The 18,365-nt window shown below is 47.4% G+C and overlaps 2 protein-coding genes across 7 annotated transcripts; one reads left to right on the top strand and one right to left on the bottom strand.

Annotated features, from left to right (window-relative positions):
* Nucleotides 1-16: 16 nt before the first annotated feature.
* LOC133898439 (actin-related protein 3-like) lies at nucleotides 17-13,754 on the bottom strand. 3 transcript variants are annotated; one of them, XM_062339131.1, is made up of 11 exons: nucleotides 13,614-13,736; nucleotides 13,034-13,070; nucleotides 12,268-12,502; nucleotides 11,927-12,181; nucleotides 4,900-5,046; nucleotides 3,186-3,278; nucleotides 2,667-2,786; nucleotides 1,246-1,356; nucleotides 1,028-1,153; nucleotides 787-879; nucleotides 17-593 (listed from the first exon to the last, which is right to left on the bottom strand). In XM_062339131.1, exons 1-11 carry the CDS (start codon nucleotides 13,621-13,623, stop codon nucleotides 513-515), a joined length of 1,308 nt encoding a protein of 435 aa, XP_062195115.1. In that variant the 5' UTR covers nucleotides 13,624-13,736; the 3' UTR covers nucleotides 17-512. The 3 variants fall into 3 exon arrangements, with proteins under 3 accessions (XP_062195115.1, XP_062195116.1, XP_062195114.1); XM_062339132.1 differs by lacking the exon at nucleotides 13,034-13,070 and having other exon boundaries at nucleotides 4,900-5,033; nucleotides 11,923-12,181; nucleotides 13,614-13,754; XM_062339130.1 differs by lacking the exon at nucleotides 13,034-13,070 and having other exon boundaries at nucleotides 13,614-13,754.
* A 238-nt stretch (nucleotides 13,755-13,992) lies between these two features.
* On the top strand, nucleotides 13,993-18,200 carry LOC133898440 (uncharacterized). 4 transcript variants are annotated; one of them, XR_009906239.1, is made up of 4 exons: nucleotides 14,375-14,513; nucleotides 16,295-17,345; nucleotides 17,458-17,497; nucleotides 17,866-18,200. XR_009906239.1 is itself a non-coding variant. In XM_062339134.1 (3 exons), the coding sequence occupies exons 1-3, from the start codon at nucleotides 13,993-13,995 to the stop codon at nucleotides 17,875-17,877; spliced, it is 573 nt and encodes a 190-aa protein (XP_062195118.1). In that variant the 3' UTR covers nucleotides 17,878-18,200. The 4 variants fall into 4 exon arrangements, 2 of the variants coding, with proteins under 2 accessions (XP_062195118.1, XP_062195117.1); XM_062339134.1 differs by lacking the exon at nucleotides 16,295-17,345 and having other exon boundaries at nucleotides 13,993-14,513; XR_009906238.1 differs by lacking the exon at nucleotides 14,375-14,513 and having other exon boundaries at nucleotides 15,092-17,345.
* Nucleotides 18,201-18,365: the final 165 nt, after the last annotated feature.

The following is an 18,365-nucleotide window of genomic DNA, read 5'->3' as shown; positions in this document are numbered from 1 at the left end:
AATTCGTCAAAATAAGTGAACTTCAAATCAAGTCGTTATTTGTAGCCTTTGCATAGTCATACATCAAAACTTCCCTGGTGTACCATACATAAGCAACCTGGATATTCTTTCTTATATGTTTCACCATACCTTTTTGTAATTGAGAATAAGGATGCTTTGCCACAATTCAAGATCATCCACGGACATTTTCTCTAGTCCACATATATAGTGTCCTGGAAACAGTTCTAAATTTAACCTGACTTCTTATTAGCAAGAGATTCATAAATCTGTCTTGACAAACTAATGGAACAGAAAAACCAATATTTCTTCCCAACTGTCCAAGGTTTTGGCTACAATCATGCACCTTGAACAGGAACCGAATTGTTGGCTATACACAACAAGCGATACAGAACAGAACTACAAACAGCGCTACCAATAACTGTTGGAATGGGCCAAAAAGAATCAAAATTGACTATACTCTATCTGGAGAAACCTAAATGAGCTCCTACTGGAAGATTGGATGTGTAGAATATTCAGTACATTCCTTTGAAAACTGGGCTTGTTCTGCAGATGCTCGCTCCATGTTCCTCGTATTCTTCCTTTGTGTGGCAATACTGAATGAGAAAAGGAAAAACACTTATCAATGAAATCATGAGGAAAGGAAATGTTGAACTCGTGACATGAACTCACGAGTTGCAATTTTATAACATTATATTGGCATATCACAGTGCAGATAGCATAAATAGACGCACGATTATTGAATATTGCATGTTTGTTGAGGCCGCAAGAATGTCAAGTGGCAGGTACCTCAAAAAATTCAGGGTTAGATGCAGCTACTGAACCCCCGAACCAAACTGCATAACTTTGTATAGGATGGGCTACCACGTTGACTTCAACAGGCTGACAACAGAAAAATAAAAAGGTCAAATGAAAGTATGAAACACTTAAAATTATTCACATGCAGACTATCGACTGCAACAGTTTGGCATTGAAATAGAACAGTTAAATTATTCAGATGTGAACTTGAGAATCAGGCATCTGTACTTACTCTAACTTCCACACGATGGCGGGCGTTAGTTGCAGCAACACGATCATCTACTATTTTCTTTATATCATTTTGGAGTCTCTTGTGGAAGTCTTTAAACATGGTAGACCCACCAGATAATACTATATTCTGTAAAAAGCAAAAAATTCATAAAAATATCACAACATTTACATATATCACTTCCTATTCTTAGATATCTCTGCAGAGCTCAAAGAATGCACCTTATACAAAGCTCTCCTTGTGTCAATTGGTGCAGATTGAACACAGCTATCAATCAGTTCAGGTAAAGGAGTGGAGAAGTCGGTGGAGTAAATCTCAGGATTGAAGAAGATCTGCATTTGTTGGTAGATGATTAGAGAATCACACCTGATTCCGGTTTCTCTTCTTTTTGTGTCAAGTTCATGCCCAATTGTAAATTGTTAAAAGTTTACTCTAACGGAGAAAAGTTAAATACCAATATAAATAAGCTCTCTGGGAAACAAAAACTTATTAGCATTAACCTTTTAGAGATATATTTCACAGTGTCCATTTTTTAATGCAAATTTCATAACCCATCACGACAAATGATAAACTATATCCTGGAACAATTACAAACTACTTCAAAAGCATATACAGTTGATATCACTTGGCACCGTAAAAAAAAAAAAAAAAAGATTCATACAGTACTCTATTGGAGGTACGGATCAAGATTCATATAGTATTCCACAAGAGTTAATGAACCAAGATATTGCTGAAGGGTAAAGGCAGTTCCAGAGAATAATGGCAAGTCTTTCAATTTTGTTGATGAATGATGAACCAAGGAAATATTGATCTCAGTTCCCAAATAGTAGCACATCTGTATGCCAGTTGGATGATGCTTCTATAAGTAAACATGACTTTGTGATATTCAATTCTAAACACACAAGGTCACTCACTGGTTTCAGCCCTGATGATAACAATTTAGCAATTCAACATAATTTCATAAATGTGAACCATCAAACTCACTAATTTCTTGTGTTGAAACCCCACGTTTCCCTTCTTACTGTAAATCTTAAATAATTAACTTATTTCTTCAATTTGCCATACCTGTTCCATTCTAATATGTAGCATTAGTTCATTACGATAATGTAAATGACTACAATTCTTAGAACCAACATATTTCACTAGCAAACAGTACTGCAACCATATGAATAGCAGTCCTTGACATGTGTTCCCATGAACTCCATTGATAAGGCCGCAGCACAAGAGTCAGTACAGTGTGAAATGGTCATCCAGTGAAGTTTGTATATTTACTTGGATCTAGGCTTCTGTGGCCATTCACATTGTCAATCAGATCCTTGACTACATAATTAACAGAAAGAAGGCTCACGAGAAACTGATATGATGTCTTTATAAAGCTATCTTCTCGTTCTTATTCTACAGCAACCATAAGCCAGCACGAATGTTCTGTATCAGCTCTCAATGCACTTACAACACATGCAATATCTTTAGGAGTATTGTGAAGATCAAAAGTTACGAGAAATTCATCATGTGCATAGCACATAGTGTACTTGTCACTCAACGGACGATTGTTGACCATAATACCATATCAGTTTGGAGGAGTATTCTTGGGGGGGGGGGGGGGGGACTCCATGGAAATTCGTTGACAGAAATAAGAATTAACCTCTGGTCCAAGAAATCGCTCATATCCAATGTCAATTGTATATGGAACCCCAGTCTTTGGTTTAATAGCGGACCATTGTTTGATGTACTTATCAGGCTTCTTGTCATGCTTCTTGAACTCCTGAAATTGCAATGGATATGCATGAGTCTAAAACCTTTCTGTTTGTTTAACACAGATGACTATGGTATGGCCTCTTGCTGGCAGAATTTAAAGAATAACCTCATATCATACTTGTCAACACATATATTCATAAAGGAAAAAATGCATAAATTAGTTCACATAGTGAGAAGCTGAAGACCAAAAAGTATTTGCACAGCCATTGTTAAGCAACACAGGCAAACATAAAACAGTATTCAAACTTAATTCTCCAACAGGTCTTGCACAGGGAACAGGTTTTACATGTAAATTTGACTTCATTAGGGAGACTTGAACTTCCATTGAATGATTTAGTTGTGAAGACCACTGGACAAAACAAGGACGAAAATATTTTTGATCCAATAACTCCAACCAGAGCAATACCTTGACAATGTCTGAAGAAGTATAGCAATACATTTCTTTCACCTTACGAGCTATATCTAGAGAATCCTCAGGTGGCAGAAGCTCACCTCTTTCCTGCAAAACCGCCAGATGACGCTAATCATTAACAGTATTTATAATATAATATACTTCAACAGCAGAACAGCATCCATGCACCTAAGAAATCCATCAAGCTTCACAAGCTCTTACAGAATGGACCACAAATAATTATTGAGAGCATAAAGGACTAATAGCTGATAACCCAAAGTAACAGTACAGCATTAACTGCGAATATGATTTATGTGCACAGTGGTTCAGCAGTCAAATGTAGTTTCTCACCAGATGACTAGCTATGACAACAAGCAAATTTCCATTAAGTATAGTTTTTGTTTTTCAATCATACAATAACAATCAAGGATAGGACGCCATTCAAATACTACGCATCAATGAATAGCATACTATTCAATTTATTCTAGAAGAATCATCCAAATAAAAAGTAGCCCGATTTCATCAGACTGCATGTTCACTAAATGAGTTCCTAGTAATAAATGTATGGTCTGCAAGCAAACACTGGGGAGGGTCGAAACCACACATTTCCTGACACAAGGAATGCTAACATTTTCAAGTTATTCTCATCAACAATGTCAATGGATTAATGTAACGTAACCTAGCATGAGCTATGCTGATTCACTAAGGCATCTCTGTACAGAAAACAAGTGGAAACTAGCATTAAGAATTAAGCAATTCAGCAAAACATATCTAGGGTTCATGCATTAACATCAATAATTTGGAGGCTTCCAAAAGCTATCCAATATATTATTTCACTTGATATGCATCATTCCCGATGTTCACCAAACTGCAGTCTTATGTAATTACTCCCTCCGTTTCACAAAGTTTGTCCATAGCCTACCATGCGCTGACCAAGGAAGTATTAGGGCCTGTTTGTTTTCGGCTCTGTTTTTGAGCTTTTCTGAAAAGCTATGCTTTTGGCTTGTCTGAAAAGCTGCTTTTGAAAATAAGTTGTTGACTTCTACAATAATTTTTTTGCTTCTCAGCACATAGCCTCTCAGAAAAACATCTCTCAGTGAGCTTCTTAGCTTTAGTTTATTTTTCTCAGAAGCAGGCTTCTAGCTTCTCCAGAAGCCACTTCTTTAGAACCCCGTTTGTTCTGGCTTCTAGCAGCAGCAAAACCAAAACCAGAAGAGGAAAACAAACATGACCTTAGTTCCTAGAAAAAATCAATGAGAAATTACCATCCATACCCCTATTAAATGACATGATGCAACCACTTCTCTCTTTAAAAGCATTTAATTAAGGGTAGAGAGTGGAAGTATTGCAATAACTACACTCTTGATTTCCTCAATAGACAAACCTTTTGAAACAGATTCTCCCGAGGCCATGGACAAACATAGTGAAACAGAGATAGTATTAATCTTACTGAGCAGATCAGTATTCTCACATGACAATACTTGCTGTTTTTTTAATGGTTACATTTGGTTCGAGCAAAGCAACCCTACAAACAAAAATATCCACTAATATCTCCTTGGCAAAAAGTTACCTCAACACCACTGAAAGTACTGCAATTTAGTATAATGCTAAAATACAACTTCTGATTTAATAGCATAATACCAGCGATAGATACAGCCCTATTGACAGACAATATGAGAACTTCCACACCTTCATGTAACCGCAAGAAAATGTGGAGAAGATGAAATACCTGTAAAATCTGCGAAACAAACTGAGTTACATCACTCCCGGAGAAAGGAAAAGACTTTATGCTACTCCCAATTACATAGCCATTTACAACTGGCACAATGTGTGGAGCTCCATCCCCAATATCAACTACTACACCTGTCATATCAGACTGACAAAATATATTGGTCAAAGTTGACAAGAAGTAATGTGTTCTACCAGATAATATAAAAGGGTATTAAATGAAAAGGAACAAGAGAATTGAATACCAAACAGTGATTGCTATTCCCTCTGATCCCAAATATAAGTCCATTAGTACATCGATACGGTCTTCAATATGACACTTTGACTAATAATATCTATCAAAATATATTATTTAAATTTTACATGATGAATCTAGTAACATCAACCTTATGTTTTCAATCTATATGAATTTTCAACTATTGATGGTCAAAGCTAAAAAGGTTTGACTTAGCACAAACCTAAATAAACTTATATTTGGGATCAGAGGGAGTAATAACTACAAATGTCTATCCTCGATCAGATTGCTCACTCAACAATGACATTTCAATAAGTCTATCCTATCAATGCTGATTTCTCCTAGAAAATCACTTAGATAGTTATACATTATGTGGTTTCATGGATACATATAATTTCGCATGTTCCTTGGTATACTTTTGCCAAAAGAACATTAAAACAAAATTATCTCCATGAAGCATCACAATCAGAAGCCCCAATCACTGGCGAGAGACAAACAAACATGTACTCATAGTGGAATTTGCCTGTGAGATACAAGCAGCAACGTCTTAGACAAAATAATCAATACCACTAAATACTTATATAACTCATTCTACAGTCCCCCCCCCCCCCCAAAAAAAAAAAGAAAAATAATAATTTCCTACATTATGACATAAATGTATGCTTGTCTTCACTCTTGAAACACTTTGTGATCTGTGGCCTGTATGCATCAGGAATAACAAAACAAAGTTCCAGAGTTTGACAAGCAACAAATATATATGGAAATTATGACACAAAAACGAGCCTTCAAGACACACAATGTGTTAGTCGCTGAATTCTTACTCTTGATAGTAGCTGAATTCTTACTCATCGAGAGAAGATGACACTAGGAGTTGGGGCAATTTTTCCTTTATTTCTCACACAAATGCCATACCAACCTGAGGGGTTGGGGATACATATTTATAGGCCCATAGCCAGCCAAGCATATGCCAAGATGCTAGTCTAAGATGCTAGTCTAAGATGCTAGTCTAAGATGCTGTCCTAGATGCTGTCCTCTAAGATGCTGGTCTAAGATGCTGTCCTAGATGCTGTCCTAGTGTCCTAGATGCTGTCCTAAAGCATATGGGCAGCAAGACCACCATGTGGCAGCCCCACAAAGACCATGTGCTGCACAAGGACTTATCCCATCATTCTCCCCCTAAGTCTTGTGCGTCGTCTTGTGGGAAGATTGAACCATCCCGGTCCTGGAGCAGAGCTCAAGGAACTTGAGCCTCCCAAGAGGCTTGGTGAGCAGGTCCGCAAGCTGATCCTTGGTGTTGATGTAGCTCGTCTTGATGCTCCCTTCCTCCAAACAGCCTCGGATGAAGTGGTACCTCACCCGGATGTGCTTGCTCCGTTCATGAAAAACGGGGTTCTTTGCCAGGGCTAGAGCGGACTTGCTGTCCACCCTGAGCTCCACCGCTCTAGTGTCTCTGTCGAGGAGATCACCAAACAGTCGAGCGAGCCAGAGCGTCTGAGTCGAAGCGGTGGAGGCCGCTATGTACTCGGCCTCGCAGCTGGACAGGGCCACCACCTGCTGCTTGACCGACTGCCAGCTAACGAGGCACTTGCCGAGGAAGAAGAGGATCCCGCTCGTGCTCTTGCTGGTGTCGATGTCGCCGGCGTGGTCGCTGTCGCTGTACCCGACGAAGTGTGCCGCCCCAGGGCACCTAGGGTAGTAGAGGCCGTGGTCGAGAGTCCCCGCAACGTAGCGGATGATCCTCTTCACAGCCTGCTGGTGCTCCGTCGTCGGTCGCTGCATGAACCGACTAACGTAGCCGACGGAGAATGCCAAGTCCGGCCGTGTGTGGGCGAGGTAGCGAAGGCTCCCCACAAGACGCCGGTACTGCGTAGCGTCCACCTCCTCCGTCGTGCTGTCGCGGCTCAGCTTCAGCCTCTCCTCCATCGGAGTGAGAGCTGGGTTGCAGTCGGTGAGCCCAGCTAGCTCAACGACGCGCTTGGCGTAGGCGGTCTGTCGAAGCGTGATCCCGGAGTCATCCTGGTGCACCTCGATCCCCAGGTAGAAGGAGAGAGGTCCCAGGTCACTCATCTGGAAGGTGGCCTTCATCTCTTCCTTGAATGCCGCCACCTCCGCATCCTTGGTGCCGGTGATCACCAAGTCGTCGACGTAGACACCCACCAGCAGAGCAGTTCCTCCACTGCCCCGTCGGTAGATGGCCGCCTCGTGCGGGCTTTGCTTGAAGCCCATCCCTTTTAGCGTGGAATCCAACTTGGCATTCCACGCCCTCGGTGCCTGCCGCAAGCCATAGAGGACCTTGCGCAGGCGGAGCACCTTGCCCTCCTTGCCGGGGATCGTAAATCCCGGCGGCTGGTGCACGTAGACCTCCTCCTTCAAGTCGCCGTTAAGGAACGCCGACTTGACGTCCATGTGATGAACACGCCAGCCCTCCTGGGCAGCTAGCGCAAGGAGGAGTCGCACGGACTCCATCCGTGCCACGGGAGCGAAGGCGTCGTCGAAGTCGACCCCCTCCTGCTGCACGAAACCTCGTGCCACCAAGCGAGCCTTGTGCTTGACGATGGCGCCGGCTTCATCCCTCTTCAGCTTGAACACCCACTTAAGGGTGATCGCTCGGTGACCACGAGGGAGGTCAGCAAGCTCCCAGGTGCGGTTCTTCTCAACCGCATCCATCTCCAACTGCATCGCGGCGCGCCATGCCGCGTGTCTCTCGGCCTCTGCAAACGACCGAGGCTCGCCGTCGTCACACGCAAGGTGCAACTGCGCCTCCAGATCGTGAGGCACCAGTCCCGGCACCGGCTGGTCGCCGAGAAGGTTCTCCATCGTACGGTACCGCAACGGCTCGCCGTCGTGGTACGCGTCGATGCGCTCCTCGTCGTGAGAGAGCGGAGTAGCGAGCTCAACCGGGCTGTGCTCGACACGAGCTGGTGTTGGAGTAGACGTGCCCGGAGAGGTGCCTGTCGGTGCTGGAGTGCGTGGCGTTGCCGGCTGTGGTGGAGCCGGCGAAGAACTCATCGCAGCCGAGGTCCTGGCTGGAGAACGTGGTGCTGTCGAAGTAGCAGGCGCCGGGGTCGGTGGAGGCTCGGGGACTGGGGTAGACACGCTCGTCGAAGAAGAGCTGCCTACTCCCCCAGCTCCCTCGAAGTGGACGTACTCGACAGTGAAGTCGTCGTACGTCGGAGCCGATCTGTCGTCCATCGCCTTGTCCCACGCCCATCCTCGCCCTTCGTTGAACACAACGTCGCGCGCCGTGTGCACACGTTGTGTCTTCGGGTCGAGGATGCGGTAGGCCTTCGAGCCCTCCGCGTAACCGATGAACACTCCCGGAGTGCTCCTGTCGTCGAGCTTGCTGATGTGGCCAAGCTCCTTGGCGAACGCGAGGCAGCCGAAGACCCGCAAGTGGGAGACCGCCGGCTTGCGCCCATGCCAAGCCTCGTACGGCGTCCTGCCGTCGAGCGCCTTGGTAGGCGAGCGGTTGAGGATGTAGACGGCCGTCACCACCGCCTCTCCCCAGAAGACAGCCGGCATCCCCCTCTGCTTGAGGAGGGCCCGAGCCATCCCCACAACTGTCTGGTTGCGCCGCTCGACGACGCCGTTCTGCTGCGGGCTGTACGGCGCGGAGTAGTGGCGCTGAATGCCCTTATCAGCGCAGTACGACGCGAATTCAGCCGCCGTGAATTCGCCGCCGTTGTCGGTGCGCAGCACGCGCAGCTTGCGGCCGCACTCCGCCTCCGCAGCAGCCTGCGCGCGCCTGATGGCGTCCGCAGCCTCTCCCTTGCTGCCGAGGACCATCACCCACATGTAGCGGGAGAGGTCGTCGACGAGCAGCAGGAAGTAGCGTCGTCCTCCCGGTGTGGCCAGTGTCACCGGGCCACACAAGTCCCCGTGCACAAGCTCGAGCCTCTCCTTGGCTCGGAAGCTCGCCCGCTGGGGAAAGGGGAGTCGCCTCTGCTTCGTCAACACGCAGACGTCGCAGAGCTGCTCCACATGGTCGAGGCACGGCAGGCCTCGCACCATCTCTGCGGCACTGAGCCGCTTTAGGGCCTCGAAGTGAAGGTGCCCGAAGCGCTCGTGCCACTGCCACGCCTCGTCGTCCCGACGAGCGGCGAGACAGAGGGGTTGTGCCACCTGCACGTTAAGGACGTAGAGTCGATTTGTGCCTCTGGTTACCTTGGCAAGAAGGCGACGACGGCGATCCCAAATCCTCATGACTCCATCCTCAACAACCACGCGCGAACCGTTCTCATCCAGCTGTCCCAAGCTGATGATAGAGTTCCTCAACGCGGGAATGTAGTAGACTCCGGTGAGCAGCCTGTGCTCACCAGACACGGCGGTGAAGATGATGGAACCGACGCCCTTGATCTCCACGCCGGAGGCATCCCCAAATTTGACGGAGCCTCGGACGCTAGAGTCAAGCTCGGTGAAGAACTCCCGTCGACCGGTCATGTGATGGGTGGCGCCGGTGTCGAGGCACCACCCGTCAGTCTTGTCGTTGCCGGAGCCGTCGCCGAGGAGGGCGTGTGCTTTTGGCTCGTCAAGGTGGAGGAGAGCCGCTGCGGCCGGTGCCGCTGGAGGTAGCTCTATGCTCGCATGAGCCATGAACAGAGCCGGCTCCTCCTCCTCCGCCTGTGCGACGTGGGCCTGGCCGCGTCGTGGCTGACGACAGTCCTTGGCCCAATGGCCAAGCCGGCCGCAGTTGCGGCAGGTGTCGTCTCGTGCCGGCTTGTGCTTGCCGGCGGCGCCGCCCTGGGCGCCTCCGCGGGCATCACCCTCGGCACGTCCTCGCGCCCCGGCCTGGGCGTCTCTGCGCGCCTTGCGCGGCTTGCCACGCTTGCGGCCGCCTGTCGTGGAAGAAGGCTCCCCCTTCCTCCGGTCACCCTGGCAGGCATCCCACTGCTCCCGAGTGAGAAGGAGCTTCCCGCCAGTGGTGATGGGCCCCGAGAGAGATTGTGGCTCATCGCTGTCGACGACCTTGAGGCGACCTATCGCCTCCTCGATCGACATCGTGGAGAGATCCAGCAGAGACTCGATCGAGCGAGCCATCTGCTTGTACTTCTCGGGGACGCAACGGAAGAGCTTTTCGACAGCTCTCTCCTCGCCGTAGGTGTCATCGCCGAACTGCACCATCTTCTGCAACAGAGTGTTGAGACGGAGAGCAAAGTCATCAACGTCCTCACCGGGCTTGAAGGCCAGGTTCTCCCACTCCTTGCGAAGTGCCTGCAGTGTGGACTTGCGGGCGCGGTCGCTGCCGATGCGTGCCGCAGCGATGGCGTCCCAAGCCTCCTTGGCAGTCCGCTTATTGGTAAGCGAGAACTGCATCTCGGACGGGACTGCTGCGATGAGGGCATCCAGCGCCCGTCGATCCTGGTCGTAGTCGACGTCGCCGTACCGGACTGCCTCCCACATGTGCCGCACCTGGAACTTTACCCTCATCACCGCAGCCCACTCGACGTAGTTGGTCTTAGTGAGGGTAGGCCACCCACCGCCGGGGCCGACGTCCCTGACAACAGCCTGGAACCCGTGGTGACCACGGTACCGATCCGGGGAGAGAGAGCCACGCCGCCTGTAAAGGCCGTGCTCTCCATCGACCCGTCCGCCATCGTTGCCGTGCGCGCCTCCTCCAGGAGCGCCGCCGGCGTGCGCGCCTCCTCCAGGAGCGCCGCCGGCGCGTCCGCGCCTGTCTGGGCTGCCGCCCCGCTCGTGGGCGTGCGCCGCTGCCCACTGTGCCGCCCGCTCTCGCGCTGCCTCTGCCTCCGGCAGCTCGAGGTCCGCGTCGGCGCTGTCGTCAGCAGAAATGGAGCTGCCGGTGCTGCCGCGCAGAGCCTCGACCTCCGCTGCCGCCGCACGCGCTGCAACCGCCGCCGCCGCTGCTTCTGCCTCCGCTCTGGCTGCTGCTAGCTCCGCCGCTGCCAGCCTCGACGCCCTTGCCGCCGCCGCTCGCTCGCGTTCCTCTGCCGCGGCAAGTTCGGCCTCCTGCCGACGCCGCGTGCTCGAGGCGACCGAGCGCTGAGACTGCCCTGCGGACATGACGCGCTACCGGGGGAGGGCTGCTGCGTGGGGAGAGGGCTGCTTCAGACGAGCTACTGCTGCTCTGCGCAGAGGGAGAGGGGTGAGCAGGAGCAACCGGGGCTGCTGCTGCTCTTAGCTGGGGCTGCTGCGAGGCTGAGGGGGGAGATGAGCAGGAGATGCTCAGGCTACAGGATAAACAGGCTCTGATACCACTTGTTAGTCGCTGAATTCTTACTCTTGGTAGTAGCTGAATTCTTACTCTCATCGAGAGAAGATGACACTAGGAGTTAGGGTAATTTTTCCTTTATTTCTCACACAAATGCCATACCAACCTGAGGGGTTAGGGATACATATTTATAGGCCCATGGCCAGCCAAGCATATGCCAAGATGCTAGTCTAAGATGCTAGTCTAAGATGCTGTCCTAGATGCTGTCCTCTAAGATGCTGGTCTAAGATGCTAGTCTAAGATGCTGTCCTAGATGCTGTCCTAGTGTCCTAGATGCTGTCCTAAAGTATATGGGCAGCAAGACCACCATGTGGCAGCCCCACAAAGACCATGTGCTGCACAAGGACTTATCCCATCACAATGACTCAAATGAACGAAACTAATGTAAAAGGGAAGCCTATCTTAATGGGGCCAAGCAATCATTACAGAAAGGTTACATTTGCCATCTTTAACAATTTTCATAAAGATAATGCATGTCAATCAACAGGGTGCAGTCCATGTGGTAATAAGCAACATCATATTTGATCAAACAAAAGCACGAAAGGAGATAGTTTCAGAACCTACTGTAGAATCCGAATTCTCATCAGAAAGACTTTTCAGGTAGGCGTATCCAGCAGAAAGACTGAGGACAGACTGAACGGAAATATATAGACCAGGGACATTGAAGGTCTCAAACATTATTTCTCCTGTACATTCACGACTTTCAGGTGTACAGACAGGACTATCTGTAAGAAGGAAATAGTGTTCTTCGGGATTGCACCGTAGATAATTGAACATGCATTGCTGCCAAAATCTCTCCATTGTATCCCAGTCATCAACCTGCAAAAATAAAATAAAATGATAAGGCATCGGGCCTAGTACACAAATAAAGGACAATATTACTAGGTGGAAATGTATATACATACCTGACCATGATGAATTGGACTTTTTAAACTGTACAGCCCACTAGACCTAAAACGCGATAGAGCTTCGTCTCCAATAAAAAAATCAAGATCAGCCATGACACCTGCATTATACTGTGCTATCCAGTTTGCACTACTCAACAGCTCTGACTGATCTAGAAAAGATTCATTCACAGCTACTACAGTAGGGATGGTGAAAGACGGCTCAGAGTTACCAGAAAATCCAAGTTTGCTATACCTAAACATAAGAGCATACAAATCTTGTAAGAAAAAAATTGGTGAGAATCATAGTAGAAAAATGTGGAACTGGTAATCTCAGAAAAAAGTGGAAGTGGTACATAGTGAAGCAATTGTGGGGAAATCAAAGCAATCCAGATTCAATAAAAAATTGTTTACATTCTAGGAAGATTCATTTTCTGTCCGTTACTACTTTAGAAATTGTTCCTGTGACTTACATTCTTAGTTTATCATAATGTGGAATCAGGTAAGACATACCATATTACTTTTTTGAGAGTTGACAGTGTAATAGCGGTGATAAATCTAAAGCACTTCTGCAACACAATAGATACAAAGTAGAAAGAAGTAGGTGCAATTACATAGCCAAATGTGCCAATTTCAAGCTTTTGAGTCAGTAATCGTCGTATAAAAGGCATGAATACTGTTTGGATTTAAAAACTTGCAAATTAGGAACTTTCAAATAAAACAGTATTGATTGAACAACAATGTAGGTGGGAACTTCATAACCCAGCATTCAAGATATATTACTTACAACTTAACTTGCTGGAAGCAAATAACTGCTGTCCACTCTACATACCATAAGAGGAAAAGTCACTGTAGAATCCATAGTACAAGTACGATATGTACCATACAACTCGATCAGACTAGGGCATACTTTCGCAAATTTTATTCGAAAAAACAGCAGACATCTTCATTCAAGCCTATAAATCTGATTTTCCCCTCCTAATCAGGAAGCCAGCCTCAGCTGTTCCCCCTTACTCAATAGTGATGGTCCTGTTCCATTGCTGATACTGCACAAGGCCATCACAAAAACGAGCAAGATGAACGGCATGACACCGGTATATCTCCCAGCCCAGCAGATGATCTAGATGGAATGTCACTAACCTAATAAGTGCCTCCGAACTCAACGAAGGAAATTCCCAAATGAGCAAGGCCGCAAGCCTGATCCTATACCCAGCCACGCCCGCCCATTTCAGCAACCAATCCCGCGCGCGCACCAGCTAGAACTCTAACTAGGGCACAAGCAGAGATCGCGCACCGATAGAGCAGTACTAGCACGACTACCAGGTCGGCGAGGGCGAAAGAGAGAGGGAAGGAGGGATCGGGGTTACCCTGTGCCATTGTCGATGACGATGGCCGGGCGCGCGGCGGCGTCCATGGCTGGCAGGTCCGGCGAGTCCCCGTCGGCTCATGCCTCCGCCGCGGCAGCCCAGAGGAGGAGCATCGGGGTCTGCCGCGATCGAATCGAGCCAGAGGTGCAGCGGCGGCGGCGGGCTAGGGTACGGGGCGATTTGTCTGGGGAAGGGTTCCGGATCGGGCGGTTCGCGTGGCGTGCCGAGGCGATTGGGAGGGGAAGGAGACGAGCCCGATTTGGTTGACGAGGGAAGAGGGGTGGGTGGCTTGCACTAGTGCCTCACTGGGTCGGCGTGCGCGCCACGTGGGGTGGTGGCGCAATACTACGGTGAGTCTCTGTGACTAACGGCCGACTGCATGTCGTCGTGCCGGCCGGCCCTCGCCGCCGAGCAAGGCGGTCATGCCCGCCCCACGCCTCCCCTGCCTGAAGCCTTGACCGCCCGCCTCGGCTGCTCCTCTCGATTCCCTCGCCCCCCACTTCTTCACTCATCATCGCACCCCTTCCGGCTCCGTCTCCCACCATGGGGAAGAGCTGAAGACCGGTGCCGCCGACGGATCCCAAAGTTCGCCACCGGTCGGCTGCGCCTCATGGGCCATGGCGCCGGGGGTCACCACAATCGCCACCCGCTCCTCACTGCGCGACTCCGGCCACACTGCCGCCACCACGGGGACCGCCTAGGCGCCCTCACGCTCAATCGACGGGCCTTTGGCCCCATCCCACCGACATCGCGCTTTTCCTCGCGCGCCGCCGTTGCCGTCATTGCGCGTTTCCCCGGCAATCGGCCGCCTCCGCGCTCAGACACCGCACCTCCGGATTCTCCGCTGAGAGGGAACATGGTGCGAGCGCGTCTTCGTCGCCGTTCCTCCGCCGCCGCCAGGTACGAACGAGGGGCTTATTTGCATATATCCGGATGTCGCGCTGCTCAACCGATGTTGGACCGCCGACCGTCGGCACGGCAGGGACTCCCAAATCCCAATATGCCTGTGTGTTTGTGCTGCTTGCAGTTGAACTCAGGGTAGAATCTATTGTACTTGTACCTTAAGAAATTTACATCAACCTCACAAGTTTGATGGAATGCAAAGCTATAAGCCCAACACGGCCATGTCATGTTCTTCTTTGGCCTGCACCTCTAGTGTTCTGCACTTTTCACCTGATTGAAGCCACCTTAGAATAACAGGCAGCACATATCACGATGACACAACAGCGAACTATTTAGTGCTAAATTTAGTTATGCCTCCCTCATAGTATTACTTCTCTTTATTATTTTTGAATGTGTTGTGCTTGTGATTCTTAGCTACATAGGGGGCAAACCCATTTCACAAGTCCAGGGAAATAAGGGGATAGAAACTGGGGTGCTTCTTTGTAATGGTCTTCCTTGCTTCCCACCTGTTTGTTTTTACCCATGCGTGACAGCTATAATTTCATAGAGCGAATGCAGGTTCTAGCAATTTGTAGCCGCTTTAGTACTATTCAAAGTCCCAATTGTGCCAAATTCCATAAAGACACAGTTGCACCATATCTTTCACTGAATGATAGGATCTAGCTTCAGCTGTTGTCAGTTGTCATGAATCATTTGTGTATTAGCAAGGTCAGTTGATCAATCAACACATTTGATTATCCCTCTGTATTTCCGGACTGTTCTGTGCATGCCACTACTGCAATTCTGGAGAATCCTTTGGTTGTAGTTCAGTAAGATGAAACCTCTGTTTTTAGTTTTAATTGAATTATGCCTTTGGAAATACCAGTGTGCTTTTAAAAGGTTCTCTCTTGAGCTGCACCATTAATGATTGACTAACTTACTGTTCATCTTAAAACAAAGTGACATTTAATTTGTACGTTGAATACCTTACTGTTCATCTTAAAGAAGTCCTAATCTAATTATAGCTTTGGAGAGACCAGTCTGCTTATTAAAGGCTCTCTCTTGAGCTGCAGCATTAATGATTGGATCCCCTTACTCTGTATGGCATGATCTTGATACCTATATTAGAATTTAATGATGTTGTTCCATTTACATTGCAAATCTACAAAATTTGATTGTTTTGTGCCAACCAACTGCAATTTTCCAAATATTGTCTCAGAGCCGCCATCAGAGTGTAAAACCTGTAACTCGGAGTTTATATACTTCCTTTTTACGGTCTTACGCCTGATATTAAGCAGTAGAGCAAGCATGGAGAAGACCTGCAAACATCTCCTTCTGGCTTCTGCATACTGCTTCTCTTTATTATCTTTTTACCCTTAGCTTGCCTGGATTGTCGTGTCCAACATACTGATGATAATTCAAGTAGCTCTTTTGGAAGTGATTTGGATGTCAAAGCCCTAAAACAAAATAGTGCGGTCAAGGTTCTTAGATACACCTCTCGTTATCTGAAAGTTTTGGGAATAGTAGATAAACCTCAACCAAATTATTTTCTTAGGTCAATTGACTATATGCCATCGAGATTATCCTAGTTTCATTATTTATCATCGACAAAGTTCGATTTCACTTTACACCACTGAAATGCCAGATTCTTCACTTCATACCATCGCCGTCGCATGATGTCTATTTATGCTCTGTTTGGCCATACGAAAAGTCCATTATACCCCTATTTTGTGGGTTATGGAGCATACTGAAAATTTCACTCTATATCACTCCACCAAATAAGCATATTTTCCTTGTAGGCCGCATCGCCCCAGCCGTCCCTCCTCATCGCGGGTTAACACATCCAATCAACATACACCGAAGGAATAACCTACAGTATGCATGCAAGTTCAATAATGACAACTCCGGATGAAGTGCAAGCCTATGCTAGTACAAGTCTAATCAATCATTTGAGTCAAATTTCTAATCTCAAATAGCATATTATGCCTCTCCCTCCCGCCCTCATGTCCATTTTTTCACCTGAATAATACAACAAAGCTGGCAGCCATCCCCTCATCTGATCAGTTCACATACAAATCAAACATAAGCTATATTGGAAGCTGATGAACACAGCAGCAATCACACAGTGCACTAAAGTAAAATAAAAATAGCCCCAACGCCTGTGTTGCTTCAATAATAGGAGTCACTAGCATAATCAATCATTCCTAAGCAGGTACTCCAAAAGCATACCAATGTGATATCTAAGCCTGAAAGTTCAATCTCTATTGATGCAATAGTGTTGTGGAAACTACAGATCATCTCCAATTTGAGAAGACTTGAAATAGTATCATGTATGAGAAACCCTAGCTTTTCCCCAATCCACTCACCTGCACGACGGGGAACTTGAGCAACCACCTCCACCGGCCAAAGTAGTATGCCGCGAACACAGCGCCCAGCATGGCCCCATGGAACCCCAACCCAGCGACGACCACGCACCCTGCGTCCTCGGGGAGCAGCGAGGCGGTGGCGCCCACACAGAGCGCGCCGCATGAGGCGAGGAGGGATGTCGCGAGTGCGCGTTGCGACAGCGGAGACAGTGTGGGTGCGGGGACACGGACAGGAGGAGGGTGAGCACGAGGAGCCCAGTGGCAACGCAGGAGAGGAGCGGGTGGGGCGCGAGGAGGAGGTCCTGGGCAAGTTCATCAGACAATGGTTTGGGGCTATGTTAGACCGAGGGCAAGATTGGCATTTTGATAATGTCTGACATGAAAATTCATGGTAATATCATGACAATGGCATAGAGTGAGTTTTTTGGATTGACAGTGGTACACAGTGAAAATGAACTTTGTTGATGGAAAATCGACAATTGAGGTGATTCCCCATGGCATACAGTCAATTTTCTCTATTTTCTTTTTGTTGACGCAAATGATATTTTAGGACACCATGTCTCAATGATTGTTGTTTGTTTTTTTTCTACATGCAGGAAAATGTTCTACCTGTACATAGCTTGGATCAGGAAAAGGGTAAGAAGTTTTGCTTAATAGGCCTACCAGTATTTTGAATCTCAACCAAACCCTCTCATTGCCCATCTAGAAATATATCCACATGGAACCCAACCCAAAACCAACCAGAGTAGTGATGCAGTGACACATGCAAGTCCAAAGTTTTTTGCAACAAGTATTCTACCCGTATTCGGCTGAATGAGACTATGGGCAGATCTTATGTCATACAATTACTATCTCTTGTGAGCCAATGGATCGAACTAATTTATAGTTTTAGAGCCCAGATAATGATAATCCAAACTAATTGGTTGAGCTGCCCATCCAAATTTTATTTGTTTTAATCTGCTAAATTGATTAACTGCTTCTTGACCATTTTTTATACTTTACAGGAGACCTGTTGACATGACTGATCTGCATAGTTTTGGAGCCAAGTCATTATTTGACAGATGATGTAGCGAGCCTCGAATGTATGGAAAGTCCGTCGTGGCGCATGTGTGGAGTTGTATGGATCTTGCTTATCTTGGAATGACTTTATGGCCAGCCCTGGAGAAACGACAACGACGACTTTTGGTCGTGGATCGAGTATCATCTCAGCCACGTGTAGCTTAGACGTGTGTATTTAGGATTTTTGGATGCGGTTGTATGCTTTTGGTGTATATTACGATTAGTGTGATATAAACTCTATGATTATGGTGATTAGTAATATTAATCTCATTTAAATTAATACATGAATGTTTAAATTTTATTTTATTTTTGTTATGGATTGAGTATCACTGTCGTTTAATAGCTGGATCCGGCAGTGATAAGTATACAAATCGTTAGAATAAGATCAATAATCAGTATTGATAGCTTATCACTACCGGTTTGTATTACAAATCGGCGGCCGGTT

This window comes from Phragmites australis, chromosome 18 (assembly GCF_958298935.1).
Source record: "Phragmites australis chromosome 18, lpPhrAust1.1, whole genome shotgun sequence".
Taxonomy (NCBI): Eukaryota; Viridiplantae; Streptophyta; class Magnoliopsida; order Poales; family Poaceae; genus Phragmites; species Phragmites australis.
This window is presented reverse-complemented; position numbering and strand designations above follow the sequence as displayed.

What these genes read in the sequence shown, in the direction of transcription:
- LOC133898439 (XM_062339130.1), bottom strand. Translation starts at nt 13,660, where the DNA reads ATGGACGCCGCCGCGCGCCCGGCCATCGTCATCGACAATGGCACAGG. An exon ending in CAAGGAGAGCTTTGTATAAG is followed by an intron (nt 1,154 to 1,245) that starts GTGCATTCTTTG and finishes TGCTTTTTACAG; the next exon opens with AATATAGTATTATCTGGTGG. An exon ending in CTAACCCTGAATTTTTTGAG is followed by an intron (nt 594 to 786) that starts GTACCTGCCACT and finishes TTTCTCATTCAG; the next exon opens with TATTGCCACACAAAGGAAGA.
- LOC133898440 (XM_062339133.1), top strand. Translation starts at nt 13,993, where the DNA reads ATGTCGTCGTGCCGGCCGGCCCTCGCCGCCGAGCAAGGCGGTCATGCC. An exon ending in CGTTCCTCCGCCGCCGCCAG is followed by an intron (nt 14,514 to 17,865) that starts GTACGAACGAGG and finishes TATACTTTACAG; the next exon opens with GAGACCTGTTGACATGACTG.